This window comes from Topomyia yanbarensis, chromosome 3 (assembly GCF_030247195.1).
Source record: "Topomyia yanbarensis strain Yona2022 chromosome 3, ASM3024719v1, whole genome shotgun sequence".
Taxonomy (NCBI): domain Eukaryota; kingdom Metazoa; phylum Arthropoda; class Insecta; order Diptera; family Culicidae; genus Topomyia; species Topomyia yanbarensis.
This window is the reverse complement of record NC_080672.1, coordinates 1,466,511-1,486,454: the sequence shown is the minus strand read 5'-3', so window position 1 is coordinate 1,486,454 and position 19,944 is coordinate 1,466,511. Positions and strand designations below refer to the sequence as shown.

Genomic DNA, 19,944 nt, shown 5'->3' with positions numbered 1-19,944 from the left:
TTTAGTGGATCCGGAAGAATTATTTCTGCCGATTTTTGTAGGAATGTTAGAAAAATGTTATCAGGGCCGGGGGATTTTTAGGGTTCGAAGGTGTTGATAGCCCATTCAATTGAGATGGTGTGAAAATCCGACAGGCCAGTTTTTGTGATGTCTCACAAGTCCTGTTAGGACGGAGTCCATAACAATCCTGACCTGTCGAATTCTCGTCTCTTGACCTTGGAAAGTGGGTGTTCGTTAGAACATCCAATGTTTCACTGTTGCCAATGGTGAGAGAGCCATGGCGTTTTTTCATTTAACCTAGGCCATTTGTGTGATTCTTTGATAAGGCCTTTTGAAGGCGAACTGCCTCTAGAAAGTTTCCGATGTTTTCACAAAACTCGCGCGTTGATAGTTTTTCTCAACTCAGTGTTGTATTTTGTCATACCTCATTACACACCTACTTGGGGCACAATTTCTAACCGTCTCAGACAACTTGAACAGCCTTCACCAGTCTCAAATAGAAAAATCCAATCCACAGCCCAAGTTCGAAAATCACTTGTTTTTCACGTATGACTTATTGGAAGGACAGCACGCTATTTGGCATAACAGCAAGTGAAACATGCTTTCGGTTGGCATAATGTTCATTTGGCATAAGCCATGTGCTGTTTGTAATTTTTTTCTGATGCAGCTGACGTTTAAAATACGTAATCGAACATTTTTTCCACTTTTTTGTACGCAAAATAATAAATAAAAATTATTTTATAAAATTGAATTATCACGGCCCCACCTTCTATTGAACAACCTTGATCCCTATCCTTTTGCTGGGATAACTGTCCAAAAATGCTAACCTACGTGGCTAAATTCACTGTCAAGGAAGACCGATAGGTGGTGTTTACATTTTTTTGGAAAATTAATTAAAAATTATTCTGAAGTTTTAAAGGATGAACATATATTGTTATATTTAGAAAGATAAGCTTTATCGGTTTATGAAATAAAAGGAGAATTTTATTTTTCATTTAATGACCCAATTATAGGGTTCTATAGCATTCACCTGAATGTCATTCGTAGTTTGCCCGAATGACGTTCGCCCGAAAACCATTTACCCGAATGGACCATTTTACCAGTATGGGCCATTTACCCGAATAAACTATTTGCCCGAATGTCATTAACCCGAATATCGCATTCACTCAAACCATATAAAATCAAATGTAACGGCTTATAAGACCATTTACTATTGTTACAATTCCAACATTCCCGTCACAGGGTCTGGGTATTAAGCAGACTATTATCATCATTGATCAGTTCTTTGAATTTGTATCGTTTGCCCGGTTAACTTAAACATAAGAGTTGATTCTTCTTTCAAACATAAGTAGTTCTTTGATTCTATATACTGAATAGCCCTTGACTTTGTCGCATAACCGACCTAAGGTGCCCTCCTACTCCCCGTCGGAAGCGAGCAAACGGAGGGGCTATGACTTGGTTTAAGTTCGACGGAGCAGCGCGATGTCGGACAGCACCAAACTTAGTGCGATGTGGCATGGGAATTTAATGTATATTTCTAATTATGCCAAATGAACATTATACCAAACGAAAGTATGTGTCACTTGCTGTTATGCCAAGTCGACGTCAACATTTCATAAGGCAATAAATACAATATGCTTATGTTGAGAAAATGGCGTCTGAAAAATTACCTCGTTCTTTATATTCCCATTTATGAACAGGAGCTTGATATAAGGACCAAACAACGTAATACCGGGTTAAATTAACCATCTTTTCCGCTTAATTTACTAGAAAAAATGTATTTTGAACGATTTTTGCAGATAAATGTTTTGGTCCCTTTTGAAACATCGCCTGGTTTTGGACCATCTCCCATAAACCTTTTTCGGCGAGACGTACATGACTATAAGCTAACGACGCTGAATCCAGAGGGATTCAGCGTCGTTAGCTTATAGTTTATGCGCGTGAATCCTTTTGTTTACAGCAAATGATTATGTGACGTTTATTTTGATCCCTTTCTCGGTGTTGGGATGTTTTTGGATCCTTTTCAAGTATAGTCTTTTTCATAAAGAAAAGACCCATTAACATTTTTTTCCGTTATGTTGTTTGGTGTATACAGGGCCGTCGAGAGCTGCGTCGGACCCCAAGGCTTGTATTACTGCCGGGCCCTTTTAAACCAAAGCCCTCTAGTTCAGTATGAGTTTCTCTTCAGCCATGGGAAACTCGTGAGTCCGTGGTTTCTAATAGTCTCCGGTTGACTCGTATTGCCACATCCACAGATAGCGTGCCAGACAGGTGAATTTCGACAGCTTCTTATTCCGTGGTATCCAAATTTGTATTTGTATTTGTATTTAACAATTTACGTCCATCTGACAATGAGTCTTAATGAACTAAATTAAAAATATTCAACCTAAACTGATAACAAACGATTTCTAAACTGTGCAGAACTAATGACGAAGTCGAAGTTTTCGGTAAAATCGTTGAAGCGACGGACCATTGCTAGTATTGGGCTGTTGGCAGCGTAGTTAGTGTTGCGCATTTCAGTCTGTAGCAGTGTTCGAGGACGAAGGACACGGGTTGGTGCGTAGAGGTTAATTTGTGATAGGAGATCGGGAACATCATAATCGGCGAGAAGAAGCTTAGATACGAAGGTGGCTTGCGACGCGTGTCTACGATCTTCTAAAGTATGCAGTCCGCGGGTCCCGGAATTCGTTGGATATTTTGAACATAAAACCTAATAGACGGTTAGCTTTGTCAATGATCGTTGAGAAGTGATGGGTGTACGTTAGGTTTTCATCAAGGATGACGCCCAAATCTTTTACATGATCAACGCGTTGCAGCTGAGTACCAGCAATGTTGTAGTAGAAAGTAAACATGTTCCTCGTTCGATGAAAGCTGATAACAAAGCATTTAGCAACACTAAGAACCATCATGTTTCTTTTACACCAACTATAAAAGGTATGAACGAGATACTGTAGCTCACGGCAATCGGCATCTTTCCTTATAATTTATTAGAAATATTTTCAAGTCGTCGGCGAAGAACAGTTTCCCTCCACGAAGCGATTCGAAAATTTTTGACTTGATTCTCAGCGAAGTGATTCCCAGGTAGTTCTCGATGTTACTTTTGTCACCTTTCTTGTGTGCCGGAAACATGACTGAACACTTCCAATCATCGGGAAATTTTTGCTGCTGAAGTGACACATTGAAAAGGTGCGTCGCTAAAATATCCGAACATTTTTCAGAACAGCTGAAGGCATAGCACTTAGTCCTGGAGCATACGACGATTTCGTTTTTTTTTATTGCAGAGTGAACCGATTGTTCTGAAATGGTGAATACATCCATATCCACCGCACCAACGGGAACATCACGGCACGCGTTGTCGGGCTCGATGGCAGTTGGCGCATCAGTCGTGAAGACACTCGAGAAGTAACTGGCAAATAGGGAGCACTTTGTCGCCGTCGTAGTCGCTACTTCGCCATTGTAGACCATCTTAGACGGAAGACCCGTTTCCTTCCTCTTCGTATTAACAAAAGTCCAGAAGCCCTTCGGATTTCGTCGCAAGTTTTGTTGGATGCGGTTCACATATCCTTTGTACAGCAATTTATTATAACAGCGGTACTCATTACTGGATATTGCGAAAAAGCGCTTGAGAATAGGACATCGTCGATTTGTGTACGCACGTAGAGCTTTGGTACGGATGCGTTTCAGATTCCGAAGCATTGCGTTCGACCAGGGATGCTTCCTGGGAGGTTGATAATTTGGAACAGATTTTTCAACACAGTCATGAAGTAACTGATTATCTACACTCCAGTCAATCAGCAACAGTGAGCGGCGTAGAGCTACTAGATCAGTTTTGCGAAAATTACGACGATTCACAGCTAAAGCTTCTTCATATAGTGGTGAACTAATGGTGGAAATGGATATTTCTAAAGCGGGATGATAGTTATCCAAAGGAACGATCACACTGGAAGCTTCACTCACAGAACACTCAGGAAAAGCATTCTCATTGACGAAGACAAGGTCAAAAAAACGAGATTGATGGTTGAAAATCGTGCTTACTTGACTTAGTCCGTGAAAAGCCATCCCGTCCAGAAGTAAGTGGCTGGCAGGATTTGTTGTCGAGGATAACGGGTTAGGGTAAGCGTACCCACGTCCAGAATAAACCCACATGAGTCCTGGTTGGTTGAAGTCGCCAAGGACTATCATCACATCGTTTGTATCTGCCTGGGAAGAAGCGCGCTCTATGGAGTCTAGGTGGAACTGTATAATAGAACAATCAAGTCGTTTTTTTCTGGAGGAATGTAAACAGCTCCAATAAAGTTGTTCTTCGTTTGTGTAGTAATCTTCGTCCAAACTGCTTCAATGCTTGATGAACTATCCATACCAAACTCACAGGAGGCAAGTGCGGAAGAAACAGCAATTAAAACTCCCCCGCCGCGACCATGGATACTGTTACGAGCACCTCGATCCGCACGATAAACCGCGTAAGAAGCCCCGAAGAGCTGCATCGATGTAATACGATCATCAAGCCAAGTTTCCGTTAGAACGAAGATATCGTAGTCGCCGTCAAGAGCAGCCAAGTACAAGTCCTCGATTTTCGTCCTTAGCCCTCTGACGTTTTGGTAATACAATCGCAAACCATCGACGTCACGTGCCAAGCGTCCCGACAAATTGGAAGGACGTGATGTATGGCAAGCTGGAAACCAGAAGGTTTTCAGGAAGCGGATCGTCATTTAAAGCAAAATACTCGCCTGAGAAGGGAGTTGGGAAGACCCCCTCACGACCTCCGAACGCAGGGCCGGGATGACTAAGCGGGTCGCTGCCTGGTAGCACGACTGCGTTGGAGCGCTCGGGGGCTTCTGTAATGCGGCATGACAGGGGTCCCGGTGATGGCAGCGCAGCGTGAATTCGTTTGTACAGTCTCGGCGATGACGGTGGAACAATGCTTCTTCGTTACGGTGGCAAGTTGTGCAAGAAAGAAATTCGGAAGTCGGCGATGTAACATGTACTATTTCCCATCAGCTACTTAGTCACCATTGGGCTTTTCAAATTCTAAGTATGATTACATCCGCTTGGAGTTTGGAGTCGGTTTAGTCTGGGTCCACGATTGGATTTTATTGACATGTCGATGAATTCTGGAAACAGCAGGCCCTCGGGCCAAGTAGACGGAGTAAGTGCTATCTGTTTCAGTACTGGATCAAGGCCAATCTTAAACGACACGAAGGACAAATTTGTCGTGTCTTTACCCTTTGGCACTAAACGCACGATATCAGTGGTTCCTTCAATATTCAAACAACGAAGAAGGATTTTCTGGACGTCACTCTCGGTGATCATAGGGTGAAAACCAGACAGGTATAACCAGAGCTTTGGCGGTGGTGCTTCAGGAGTAATAGACGTAACGGACAGGTCACTGAGGTCAACCATATTTATTCCATGGTAAACCGTAGCACGTATAGGCTGGCCTTGATTTCCACGGCGACGTTTCACTCCCAGCCTAGGCCAAACTGGCGAATCAGATTGACCACTAGAGCGAATTTGTTCATCATTCGTTCGATCGGCATGGTTTTGGCACACAGTCAAACGGTCGACTTTTTGGCTCAACGATTCAACAAATGAAGAAAATTGTTGAATTTGAGATAATAAATTTTCAACATTCGGTGTAGCAATTCCAGTTTCGACTTTAGCCGCAATATAAGAGCGCACACTCCTTCCATTGAGCTCTTCGCGACACGGTGAGCAGAAAAAGACAATCTTTCCCTGCGACAGCAATTCCTTATTGGCGCGATGGTTAAAACCCAAGCACTGCTGGCCGATGTGAAAATATGTACCGCTAAAGCCACAACAGACCGGCTCAAGGTCATTAATCGGCAAATTACAAGCTCCGCACTGCTGCTTCTCCATCACTGCTACCTACGCTTGCACTGTACGGCACGAAAAAAGAGCAGTGCTGGTACCGATGGAGAATGCAAAACAAACTCAGTAGCGGGTATTTTTCTCAACACAGAACAGCGAATACACAGTTTAAAAAGTTACTTCTTCACTTCCCGATTAACAACACAAAGTTTGCGAATCGATTGGTGACAACACAACAATTAAAACACACATAAAACGCGTCGAAAATTAAAAAATAGTCGGAGCGATCAAAACAAAACTAGTTTCGGTTCGATCAAAACAAACAAATCGGGTAAAATTGCCATAGCTACGAGTTTTCCAATTTGCGGGTACTCAGGAATCAGGAAGCAGTGGTGTCTAGCTCAAATGGCACGTTCCCCATGTTGATCGGAGATTTGTGCCTTGTCATGAATCCCCACCCACCCCTTCTTTTTTTTTGTATGTCGAAATAGTGCTAGATTTAATGCATTGAAGCATTTTTGGTGCATTGAAGCATTAAAAATACTTGTATACGGCTAGTTAGCAATGGAAATGCTAAATTCTAGCTTATCTTAGGTAATGACACAAAACAATTAAAGCAGAGCATTCTGCGCCTCTGAACGATCTGCAGGTGTTACAATAGCAGGAATAGTACTTCTAACCCCCGCAGGAAATTGGAATTTTTATTTCAACAGTGAACAGATATATTTTGTTTCGCGAAGCAAACACTTCTGCTTGATTGATGGTCTGGAACATAATCAGTACGCTATGACTAACATGGTGAAATTGTAGGGTGTAAATATTGGCCATAGTAGTTTGGAACGCGACATTTTGCTTCTACTGTGCAGACAAAGCGATACACGGATTGATTTATTTGCTGATAGCAATGGAGCCGTTTTTAGCTTTTGTTGTAAGCAAAATGAGAAGGTAGCAGATGCAGTTCAAAATTCTCGTTTAAAATTATTGCATCAAAAATATTTTCAATTTATATAAGTTTATCTCATATTGAATCCAAGAAAACCGTTTCTAATCGTAGATTTTATGTAGGTTTAAATAATAAACAATGTGACTCTAGCACATTTTATTTATAATTTCACTTTTCTAAACATTGCTTTCCTTACATGCTCTACACGAACTAATATTTTAATTGCTCTTAGATTAGGCAGTATAAATTACAAAATCTCCAACCCTTCCTTTTGTATATTAACTATACTAGCGTCCAACGAAGAAATACCTACCATCTAACTCACACCATTCCGTACCATTCTCATTCCAGGACTGTCCGTTGATGTAGACTATGAATACGAGCGAGGCCGCAAAGTAGCAGGACCCTTATCTCCACTTATGCACCAGGACTCGGCTCAGCTCTAGTTTATCGCATACGAGCGGAATAGCAAACTCCTCATTGACTGAGCCAGGTCGGAAGAAGTATTCACATCATTAGCAAGCCATTCTGCCGTTCAATCATTCTCCTGTTTCGATTTTTACCTGAAGAAAATTGAGACAAGCAAAGTATACATAATATTTGTTTGATTTTAGATCTAGAGATTAAAAGTTTTACGCGGAAACCCCACGCAGCTTTTAAGTTTTGATTTTGTTTTTGTTTTCCAATGGAAACCATTCCCACGTCTCCAAATTGTGCCGTTTCAAAGTTTGTTTACTTTGGAGCGGTTTTTGTACACTATTATAGAAGAATAAGGTTTAGATCGACGATTGTACGCTTTATAATAAAACTAAATTGATTAGCATTTTCATTACTACTTAGTGTTTGCGACAGATCGTGTTAGTAGTGCATAACCAATTGGCAACGATAAAGGACATTTTTCCGTTTTAGGTGATCAAACAAAAGATAATAATGCCATTAATCTAGTCAGCAATATTTTCGTGTTGGAGCGGCTACTGGTTTTTGGTATTTTGGTGCATATTAAACGACGATTTATTAGAGTATACTTAACAAAAGGGAGTGATCAGTCTAGACTGTTGAATTTAGGAAGGTTGCAAATGGTAATAGCCGTCGATGCATGACTTGTTACTACCTATAATCAAAGAGTGATAGTAGAAATGTAAGGTTTTTAGGAAGTGGATGGGTGACCTATCGAAGCAAGAAATGGCTCGCGTTTCCTTCAGAAAACCTCAGTTTGTTCCAAAAAAAAACGAAATGAATTAATACAATCTATTGCCTAATAGAGTAATTAGTTTTGTTAAATATGTTTTGCAACTAACAGTATCGATTCTTTCTGGAGTAAAGACGCTACCGAGTGTTTTGTTTCCCGTTAACCAATTCGCAAAGCAAATGAATTGACGAATTTTCTTTTCTTCACATCTCCTCATTGTCAAACAGGCACAGATATATAAAAAAGTTAGTCCAAAGATTAAAAATAATTTCATACCAAACAATGATCTAATAATATTAGTTTGTAAAGAGTTGAAAAATTCTATTCTATTTGTACCGTCAGGTCAATATCACTTTGATATGGACACTGACTAGAGTAATGAAATATGTTAGCACATTAAATTTTTGGGCGTTTGACTCTTAACGCAAACAACAAGACGTAAGAAGATATTGAGTTTTCTTTTCGACACAAAAAAAACGGTACTGAATAAAGCAGCTGACAGAGGCAAAGGCAAGAGTGAAACCAGGAACAGAAAAATAACTATTTTACGAAGAGACTTTTTTCTATTAATTAAAGCAAACGCTATCTCGAAAGATGTTTATGGTTGAGTCTTGTTCAGAAAGTTTGATAAAATACAGGAGTGAACATTATGACTGGAGATTGAATCGGGTGGACGTTTTTTTTTGCGTAAAATAAACGTCAGTCAGTTGGAGAAGGCTATCAGTGATTTGATTCGAACGTCCGGGGAAAATGGTGACACATTGGTGGATCGAATCACAGACATGTATTGATGATAATAACTACCTACTAATAAACTAGAAGAAAAAAATCTTAGGCAGGAGTGTAAAAATGTAAGAATTAAAGCAAAATCCCAGTATAAGTTATGGTAAGTTAGAAGTTACAATAAAGTACAGACAGGAATGAGGTAGATTCATGCCTGATGGACATTTGTAGCAACAAGAAAGTATAACAAAAGAGAAAATATGTTGAGAGAATATAAGTTAAAAGTAACACAAATTGTGAATAAACTTTGAGAAATGTAAAATATAAAACTGAAAATAAATAAAGGAAAAGATGACTTTATTGACAAAAATATAATCAGCGTTAGATCCGTCGAAAGAAATTACATTCACATAATAACAGCTTTAAATATAAATGTTGAAATTAGGTATATGGTGTTAGGTACACCTAAGCTGACCAACTCTGACGAAAAAATCTGTACACTATGCGAACCGTTTACCTGAGCGTGGTGAACGATTACGCTTCATTGCCGAATGGTGTACGGATTTTTTCGGCAGAGTTGGTCAGCTTAGGTATATCGTATAAGTCAAAGGAAGTTTTATCTATTTTAATAAATTATTTTCATTTCTTATTTCAGTTAACTACGAGAGGCCCTGTACTTGACAAATTAGGACGATGTTTCGCGCGCAGAGACCGACGAGTTTCGCCATTTTGAAGCTGTTATTTTGAATTTTCAAACGAAAATATTCATTCTCTAATTATCGATAAATAACGAATAAAAGAAAAGCAGATCGTATGTCTTTTCACAAAAAATTCTCAAATATTGCTAGATTTTCTGCCAAATCCAGGAGAAGGTCTCCTTAAGAGCACTTTCACCGATACTTACGTTGACTATGATTAGGTTGCTATTTCAGTTCTATAACAGAAAAGCTGCCGGTTTAACAGAACTGTAGAACGTTGTCGGTGAATACCAATGACGCATCAGATGTTTACCCTGCGACAATAATACACTCGCAGAATACAAATTGCGGACTCACTATATGTTTGCGAATTTCAAGATGGCGTACGGTTTAGTGAAGTGAAACAAACTGTGGCAGATAATCCTCTGCTTGAACGCTGTCTCTTTCTATCACTGCCCGTGTAGCGCTCTGTAAATTTGTCTGCCGAAATCCTATTTGTTTCTTCGACAAACCGTGATCGCACTCCGAATATGTTGTCAGTATGTTAAGGATAATCATCTTCAAGAGTTTCCCAGCTGTATGAAACACGTAAATTGGTCTATACGACGAAAGATCCTCTGGAGGCTTGCTCGAGATTGGCAGCAGCACAAGCAGCTCTCAAAGCGAGTTCAGGATTCCACTATCCGGCTCATGCCTTTGAGCCTTTTGCCACTGGGACTAGATACTCTATGGAGACTCGTATCACTACAGTGTTATTCCCCACTACCTCACGGCAAAGTACAATCAACCATATCGTTGGATCATGCTTCGGGAAGAGCATTTAACGATAATCTTTAGCTTTAGGGCACATTTCCACGCCGTTATGGGTATAGGATTTTTGTATTTATCCGTCGCTACACGGTATAGCCCCTTAAAGCTCCATATCAACATACCGATTTTTTTGATATAAAGCTCCAACAAGAAGTATGTATCGTATCCATCTAGAAAATGAGAACGAAAGTAAAATAAAAATCATGCATTAAAGGGTTAAGCTGCACTCCTTTCCGTCTGATTCGGTAGCTGCTCTCGAAGCACATCTTCGGGCTCCAAGACAGTTAGGAAAGAGGGTGCCGAGCTCCTTGTTCCAGTCCTTCCACTCTCTTGTGCCATTCAGCACCACCACTTCTTGAGCCCTTAGGCTCTCTGTCCATTACGCACCGCCATTTGACTCCCTTCTCGTGCCATTCATCACCACTTCCTCGTTGAGCCATTCAGCTCCCGACTTGTTCGCGAACTACTCTCATGGAGAATTTTCCCGAAACCGAGCCAGGTAACGAGAAGTCGGTCCGACGATTCTCGGAGAGAGAGAGGCGTCCGGTTCGCTGGTTCCCGGACGAGCCGCGACTGTTGGTGTCTCGTCGCGATCTACTCGGTTTAGTTCCTGGTGGTGAATCTAGCTTACGGCGAAAAAAGTTCTTCCGATACCGATTCACCTTTTGTTTTCGCTATCTCTCGGGTCAACTGGTAGGGTGCGTCATCGGGTCGGGGTTTCCAGGAAGAGCGGGTCGTCCGGTTCGCAGGCACCGCGACGACCCATACCCCGGTTTTCTATCGCGGTTTACTCGACTAGTCCCAGACGGTGGGTCTAGTATAGTCCGGCGGAGAATTTCCCGGCGATGATTGCTCTCCCGACTCTTTTGCTCACTGTTCATCACTTCATTTCCGCTGTAAGGCAGTCATGATCTGCACTACCACTCTGTTAACCGTGTTCCACGTGTTCACGTCACTTGTCATTTTGTGGACGACATTATCCGGGTTGATATCCGGCCCTCTCGTTTCGAGCATCTCTCTGCGTGTCGCTTCTAATCTCGGACATTCAATGATCACGTGCTCCGGTGTCTCTTCGACGTTCTCACAATCCGGGCATGGCGGTGACGTTGTGTGCCAGGACCGATTAAGATACTTCCTGAAGTGGCCGTGGCCCAACAGGTGCTGTGTCAAGCCGAAGTTCACCTCTCCGTGTGATCTTCAGCGCCACATTCCGAGCAGGAGCCTTGTATCGCAGTGCCGATGTCGAAAAACTAGGTAGCAAGCGACTCGTGGTGCTTCTCGGACCACCGACGTTTGGTATGATCCTCACTATTGCGTTCGTTGCTTTCGCCGATTTTTCGCAGTCGTAGTCAACGTGATTGTTGAAGCTCAACCAGTCGTCGATTATCACTACCAATTACTTCAGTGCACGCTTCGATGCAATCACATGTCTTCCGATGTCGATTTTCATCCGCTGAACCGCCTTGCAGATACTGACCAATAATACCTCTGCCTTGTGGTGAGCTATTTGCAGCTTGACCCCGTTCGACCAGTTGTCGATCGCGTCTATTGTCTCCGTTGCCAACACCTCTCCTTCATTAAGCTAGTGACACGTCGTCCGCGAACATCACGATTTTCACTTTCCTGGGCAACCAGTGTCAGGAACCCATTGTACATACCGTTTCAAAGAGTTTGACCGAGGATGGGACTCTCATTCTGTGCAACGCTGTTTCGACGGCTTCCCAGCTGGCACTGTTAAATGCATTCTTCACTTCTATTGTGACCATAGTGCAGAATCGATCTCATCTTCGCTTCCATTTAGATACCTAATCCGCACTCTTGAGCACGGTCTGAGTTGCCTCCATTATTGATACTCCTGTGCGAAATCCGAACTGCATCTTGTACTGTCGCTCATACTCCGTGCATTTCGTCGGCTTCATTATTTCCAGGCTTTGGCAGCAACACCAATCACATGTCGGGGTAGTTGCCTTCATCTAAATACTTCTGCAGTACCACCCTGAACATGTCCGTGTATGCCAGGATCGCAGCTTTCAGCACCACGTTTGGTATTCTTCAGCTTACCCGGGCACATTTCAACTGGCATCGACGGGCCCTTCATTTTCACCACCACGACACGGAACGCGTCTCCCCAAGGATTGACGTCTAGTTCTCGACATAGCTCCTTGTGGCAATCTGACTTGCTAAACTTGATCTCTCTTTTTAAAGCCTTACACTCCTCTCTATCTGACTCCGATACTGCTTTCTGAACCCACCTTCTGGCTCTGAGAGAGGGGGTAGCACCAAATACAAATATGTTATCCGTGATCGACTTATTTGCTCGATATATTCAAATATAGGGGTTAGGTTTAGATAGCACACAAAAAGCACTTTCTGGGGCATAATACAGCATAAGTTAGGTGGAATATCTTTTTTTCTTATGACGTTTTCGTTTTTTCTTGGTGCTACACCGGTGTAGTGCAAAGAAAGAGATAGACTGATTACACCCAAGTTTGAATGAGTGTAGCACCGACTACACCGGTGTAGTGCACTGTCAAAAACGAATATGTCATTAGTTCCCTTTGGTGTGGAGCTTCCCCTTGTTTGTCGTCATTGGTGTTTCCTAAAATAAGTAATTTAAAACAATTAAAAACAACCATTTTCGAAAATGCTGCGATTCGGAACAATTAGCAATATTACAGTTTCCAAAATGCCATGTATTTTACCGGTTCACAAAGAAATCCAGATTGAAAATGAGTGATGTCAAAATCTTTATTTGTAAACCAGCCAGGTTAAAGGTTTGGTAAAAATGGACAGTTCCTGTCCTTGCTGGGTTGTCTATCATGATTAATTTCGTCCAAGCATCGTGCCTTGACTACATGGCGGGATTATGTTCAAGCTTAAGAAATTAAGTTTAATTTTTAAATTCACCGCACAAATCATGAAAAATACATTTTTTTTTCTGCAAAATGCTAATGTTGTGTCAAAACTAAAAATGAAAACAAACAGTTTGCTTGGATTAAATATCGTTGCCAGTTTTAATTATTTTTAACAATTGTGATCTGTCAAGAGGAAACGGATGCATTGGGTAGTAAAATTAGCCTGCTTGGTGAGCCAAAAACTGAAGATGCATTTGTATGGGACCATTGCGTATTTAATTTGTATTTGGTAGCACGTAGCGTACTGAGCTTCTTGTTCCACAAGTAAGCTGGACGTTATCTGCTGCGTGTATTTATTTTTCGCGGCATTGTGGCGTACAGCTCGTCACCATCCTTCTTACTAGATCAGCTGCGGCAACGTTCTCAGTCCTGCTTTTTGGCCAAAGTACTTCCACGAAGAAGTCTTTGTTGAAGGTTTTTGTCTTCAACTTTCGCCTTCTGGTTATCCCTTATCGTGTTGCCGCAGAATTCCGTTGGTGGATACGATAACGAATCGCCTGGTGGTCGCTATGTGTATACTTCTCCCATACTCTCCACTTCATGCTAGCCGTCAGTGAAGGACTGCAGTACATGATGTCGAAGATAGACTCCCTCCGGACTCTCCGAAATGTGCTAACGAAGGCTTCATTGCACAATCGAACGTCTAACTTCGCTAGAGCTTCCTGCAGAATACACCTTCTTGTGTTGTTTACTCTACTGCCCCGCTCAACAGCCCCTTCGATCAACTGCTCGATCAACTGCCTCAGCATTAGGCTGAATTGCTCCACTATCCACCTTGAAGGTGCGTAATAGCTGCACATGCAGACACCGTTAATTTTTGGCGATCACGAATCTTCGTGTGAGCGTTCTACCACTGAATGGGGAGTCTACCCATTACTTGTATCGCAGCCGTTCCGTTCCATCCGCCACCCATTTCCCGTTATCAGGAGGAATTTGATTCGGCTCTGCAATCAAAGCGACATCACACATAGTTTCTGTCGTAGACTGCCACGACAGTTGCTGTGCGGTGTCACAGTAATTCAGATTTATCTTGATTATTTCCATTACCGTTGGCCTTCAATTGCACTCTTGTAGAAAGAGCATTCTGATGGTCGTTACCGTTCTCTGTATTACAAAGCAAGAACTTCGGCCTTTGCGTGCAGTATCTCGCAAATGGTCCGTCTCCCCGCATTTCCAGAACATCTCGGATCAATCCGGACCTTTGCAAGCCTCTGCTAAATGTCCAAAGCCCAAACACTTGAAGCATTTCTCCGCTTGTTTATTTACTCGTGGGGCAGCTCTCAATGGGTATCTCAACCATCCAACCGTAACTTTGTCAGTGCCATGTCTGCAGCGGTTACCGGCAAACGAATCATCACTGTCTGAGTTTCTCCGTATCCCTTCTTTAGCCGAATAATCATCTGGACTTCGCTCAAGTTGCACTGTTCCTTCAGTGCATCTCTCAGCTCGTCTACCGTCGTGGTCTCATCGAGATCCTTCCACACAATCATTTTCTACGGCATTACGGCATTCACTACTGCCTCTTCGCCCAGTGATTTAACTGCATAGTCGAGCTGTTAATCGTGGGATCCTACTTCTACTTAGAGAATATCTCACCTTTGTGGGTATGCGTGGTTCACCCAAAACCCCCTGCTCCGAGTCCTCTGTGACCTTCATGAGGAACGCTGCATACGGTCGTTGCGTCGTTAGCTTTGACGAGCACGGCTTCTCTCTTTGACGCCTTTTGACGAGTCGAAGATTTTTCTTTCCTCATTTGCTTCTCCTTCCGTTTTTGCTGTTTCCGTTGTTTTCCTTCCGACCTACAAGATAGTCAAGTTTTTTCTCTGTTGAGTGGCGTCCTTCTCTTCGACAGTGAGGGTGCCCTCGCGTATCTGCCTCTTGGAGTTGCCTGGACTTTCATCTCTTGGTGAGGTTCTTGGAGTCATGGAAACTGGCATGTACTCCACTCTCGCCAACTTCTCTTTCCAATGCTTTGTGAGAATCTTGTTTGACTGAATTGTCGAAGTGGAACAGTATCATGTTCTCGAATGACCTCCGGTATGAGACTGTATTTCAATCGGCCGATACGAGTTGTGGTCGGAGGTTGATTTTCCTGGGTTTTGGATGGCGGTGATACTCACATGACGAATAATTAGGACCAATGTTACTCTCAAGAAATTTTATAAAAAAATTCTACAAGCGTCCATTCGCATAGTCTGGCATATTTTCCAACAAGCTGAATTTAGGTTTGTCTGGTCTTGGGCTCGTCATAACCATAAGAGAGCAAGTGAAAACTCTACTATCGAGAACGGTTTTTTTGGCATATATCGAGATCCATTTTCGACTTCAACGACTTGTATTTTCTAGTTATCTGACGTCGAAAAATTCCTTTACGCGGAGAAGGTAAATTCGGACAAAAAATAGCAGTTTTTGATACCGAAAAGTACTGCTTCGTAGGAATCTCCTCGATACAAGCGAATGATATTAAAATCGAGGAAGTAGAGCTCTGTTTCTGAAGTAAGCTATGTTTCACATAGTCCAAATGCGTCACATTTTAAACTGTTTATTCAAATTTGAGACAATCGATTTTCGGTAGGGTACTTCTGCTATTCCGCTTGCATTAACGGACCACTTCAAAGTCAACTGTGGCTTATTGGGAAGTTCACAAAACGCTCATTCCTACGTTATTGGAGCGAGGAGCGTATTCATAGCGCCTTGATCCCTGTAATAAATAGCAAGAAACAATAAGAAGTAGAGAGCGGTTTAATGCCCTTGTCTGATTCGAAGATATCCTCTCCAAAAGATTCAGAGCTCAGTACCGATCGAACAGTATGAGATTCTCAAACTCTTTTCTCTTTTGGACCGCCTATCTTTGATACTCTAGTATTGATGATATCCAACTTACCTTAATCCCTTCACGATAAAAAAGTGGATGTATTTCAACCTGGAGTACACGCATAGACGACCTGTGGACCAGAATTTCCTCCCCGAAACAAAAAAGGACAATTACCATTTGTTTACATTGACTTTGGCAACAATATGGTATCGGAAAAGTTTTTCTCAAGGCCGACTAGTAGTAATTTCCCCGGTTTGTTGATGAATATGGCTTGTCAAACTATATATCCAGCAAACTAATTGAAAAGGGATTAGCATAATTAGTATTGGTTATGCACTAGCAAATTTGTTATAATACATTCAGTATTGTGACGGTTTAGGCATCGGGCAATACTGCTTCCATCATATCCCTCGGTAAAGTCTCCTCCCGGTTTAGCCAATACCTTTCTTTGATAGAAAATGATCTTTATTCTGGGGTAATAATAGAATAGAATACATGGCAGTTGATCGTTGTCAACGACCTTATTGTTCCTCAGCTATTCTATCTTCTCATGTATCTTGGGTGGATCTCTTGCTAAGAAACTATCGTCGGCTCCATGGATCGCCAATAAACCGACAACCCTGTGTCTAAAATTCTGGAATGTTTGATTTCTACTTTGGTCGAGTTTATTCAGTTGATGGCTTAGGAAAGTGATCATGATCGGCTCTTCAATTGTAGCAGTTTCTTATAGGATTTTTGTTATCGCACAGTGTTACACCGGTGTAGTCTTGAAAAAGAGACAGACTGATAACACCCAACCCAAGTTTGACTGAGTTTATCACCGATTACACCGGAGTAATTCAATGTCAAAAACGAAAATATCACTAGAATATCCTTAAAGTAAAGTGACCAGACGTCCCGAATCAGGCGCGATAGTCCCAGATTTCAATATCTTATTCCGCATGGTAAAACGTCTCGGAAAGCAAAATGTAGATTTTTATTCCAAAATACCCGTATTGCAGTCATATTGTTCAAACCACTCATAAAAGTTTTATGCTGCCTCCGAGATTCGTGAGGAATGTGCAAATGGAGCCAATTTATTCTGATTATCATGGTGCCATTTTGGCCTTCTAATGTGAGCCAGGTCATGAATCATTATGAATAGTTTCTCGGTCTTACACAAGTTGTGCAATATTTGGGAAACTCACATCGTAAATATGCTTTTTGAGCACGACCCGCATTCATCCTGAAAACGACTAGTCACTTTACCTAAGTGTATTGTAAAAATTGTTGATAATCAATAACAGCGAACAATTTTGAGCGAACGGGATTTAGAAAATAAAGCAAAGCGCTGGTCAGAACATAAAATCGCTCTTGTAAAAAAATCGTTTGCGATTCATCCATTCGACTGCCATCCATTGCTCCTGGTACATACATAACAAACTAATGTATGGAGGAAGTAGAGCTTTTCTTTCGCGAAAAAATATAACTCCTTCTGATCGCATATTACAAAAACGAACTGAAACTCTATTGTATTCTGATCGAATATATCTTGACTACACCAAAAACATAATAATATTTTAATATATTTATATGGAAGATGCTAACAATTTACCGAAATATTAACTAAACCTCTAACAATTGTGCATGTAATAGACATTAGATGAGTTTAACGCATAAGAGGTTCTTTTCAAATATAGGCCAGAATGTTGCTTACTATGAGAAATCGAACATCAAAGCAACCAGCAGTGTTCCTAGATTATTATCTTTCAAGATATTTTTCGTTGAAGTGGTCCCTTGAAAGACATTTTTTGTTGAAGAGGAAAAAACGATACAAGATATAAAAACGAAACAAATTTTCTCTATCGGGCGACCTTACGCAGTTGATCAGTACCACGATATTGTCCGAATAGATCCTCCATTTCAGGTTCGGGCAGAAATTTTCAACTAGGTGCAGCTGGAACACGTGCGAGGGAGGGGGAGCTTGTGTTCTTGGAGACGACCGCTTAATGTGCTGAGGCCAGAACTTTCGGTAAGCACCTTGTGCTATACACCTCTCCATAAACGGCAAGTTGCGAAGAAAAGACCTGCACTTACTGTTTGTCAGCCACAAGAGATCCTTCCGATACACGATCGCATCTATAAAAGCACATGTGTTTCGATTGGAAACGCATTCTAAACTCTGACGTCGAGACGAGCAGCCTACTAGCAGAGCAGCAGAACAGAAGTCCGCCCGCAGAGCAGAGCAGCGTTCTACCAGCAGAGCAGCAGTCCACTAGCAGAGCAGTAGCCTACCAGCAGAGTGGCGGTCTATCAGCAAAGCAGAAATAACAACCGTTGCCTAGCAGCAGCAACGAGAGGTTCGAACGCGCTTATAAAACCAAGGGTCCTTTTGGTTTTGGACTCATTCGATACTCGGACGTCAAGGAAAGCAGTCCACCAGTAGAACAGCAGTCCACCAGTAGAGCAGCAGTCCACTAGCAAAGCAGCAGTCCACCGGCAGAGCAGGAGCTTACCAGCAGAGCAACGGTGCAGCGGTCTACCAGCAATAACAACCGTTGCCTAGCAGCAACGCGCTAACAAAAGCAGGTGGCTTTTTCGGACATCATAACGAGCAGCCAACCATGGAGCCCAACAATTATGTTCAAGCACCAAGCGAGACACTCACGACACTCACCTTCTCCTGGAGGACGTAGAATAGCCGGTTCCCTACCAGTCATTGCCGTCGAGCATCAAATACATCTCGTCGTTTATGATTACAATCACGGAAAGAGATCCTAGTCGAGAACCTTCAGATACTACTTTTGCACCTCCGACATGGCCGCCCTACACCTGCGCTTCATTATGACGATGTCCATGTTAGGCAAACACAGTTTTATCATCTGGCCAGTCGCACCGACCTCTCGACCCAAGACGTAGATTTTAACACCCGGAATCCGGCTAGCGCTCGATGCTCTTACCTTTCTCAAGGAGTGCCAAAATCTTGATTCACACAAGATCGACACAAAGTGCGTCACAATGACGGACTTCTGCGCCCCGGCTTGGAGCTGGAGGTAATAACAAACCATCGAACGTAGTAGCTTCACTGTCTTCGGCATGGCTGCTGTAATCGAATTGATAGAGCTGTCAAATTTTTTCTGTATACAGCCTACTTATATTTAATGACGATTCATCGGTGGACCTACCACCAGGTGGCAGTAAAATCACGTGCAAAATCGGTTAACTTTGTCTGTAAAAGACAGCCCTTTTGAAATCATTATGCGGCAAATATGCCAAATAATACACATATTTTCTATCTAAGCTACCAAATCTTAGGTTGGAAATTGTGATACTTTTACCCATGGTTCTGTCTTAATCCGCTATTTGATTACAATCTCATGCGACTTTCGTAAACAATACTAGATTTAATGAGGAAAAATACGTAAAAAAATGGAATAGAGCAAGGTTTTTAACAGTTTTGCATAATAAAAAGAAAAGAACCGAGATTTGAATTAACAACATTAACCCACATCTGAAAATATAAGGATTATCATACACTCAAGTGGCTGCCATTTTGTTTCTATATTGAATTTTTTCATGTTTTTTAAGGTTAGGGCGCCTCTACGTAATGTAATCTTCAAGATCGTTTTGGTTTGCTGCTTGTAAACGACGAATTGCGACCTGTATCGTGCCCGCTGATGAGGTCGGTTTTCAAAACACCTTTTGCTGCAGCCGCCATTTTGGACACCATTCTTGACACCCGAAAATTTGTATTTTATTATATGAAACCTTAATAAACATTGTGCAAAATGGCGCACATGTCTAAGTCATTTTACTTCTTCAAAAAAAAAAAAAAATTATCAGACATTAGGTACTTTTTGCACAATTATATAAGGGGTCCTCTTGGTGAGGAAAGATATATATATATATATATATATATATATATATATATATATATATATATATATATATATATATATATATATATATATATATATATATATATATATATATATATATATATATATATATATATATATATATATATATATATATATATATAT

The 19,944-nt window shown here is 41.5% G+C and overlaps 1 protein-coding gene across 6 annotated transcripts in view; it reads left to right on the top strand.

Moving 5' to 3' along the window:
• Window positions 1-9,059, top strand: part of LOC131693475 (hippocampus abundant transcript 1 protein) — a 133,815-nt gene extending 124,756 nt beyond the window's left edge. For all 6 annotated transcript variants that reach the window (XM_058981333.1, XM_058981332.1, XM_058981328.1 and 3 more), the window contains one exon: window positions 7,124-9,059. In XM_058981333.1, the coding sequence (XP_058837316.1) occupies window positions 7,124-7,218 (95 nt within the window). In that variant the 3' untranslated portion in view covers window positions 7,219-9,059. The remainder of the gene's footprint in view (window positions 1-7,123) is intronic.
• Window positions 9,060-19,944: the final 10,885 nt, after the last annotated feature.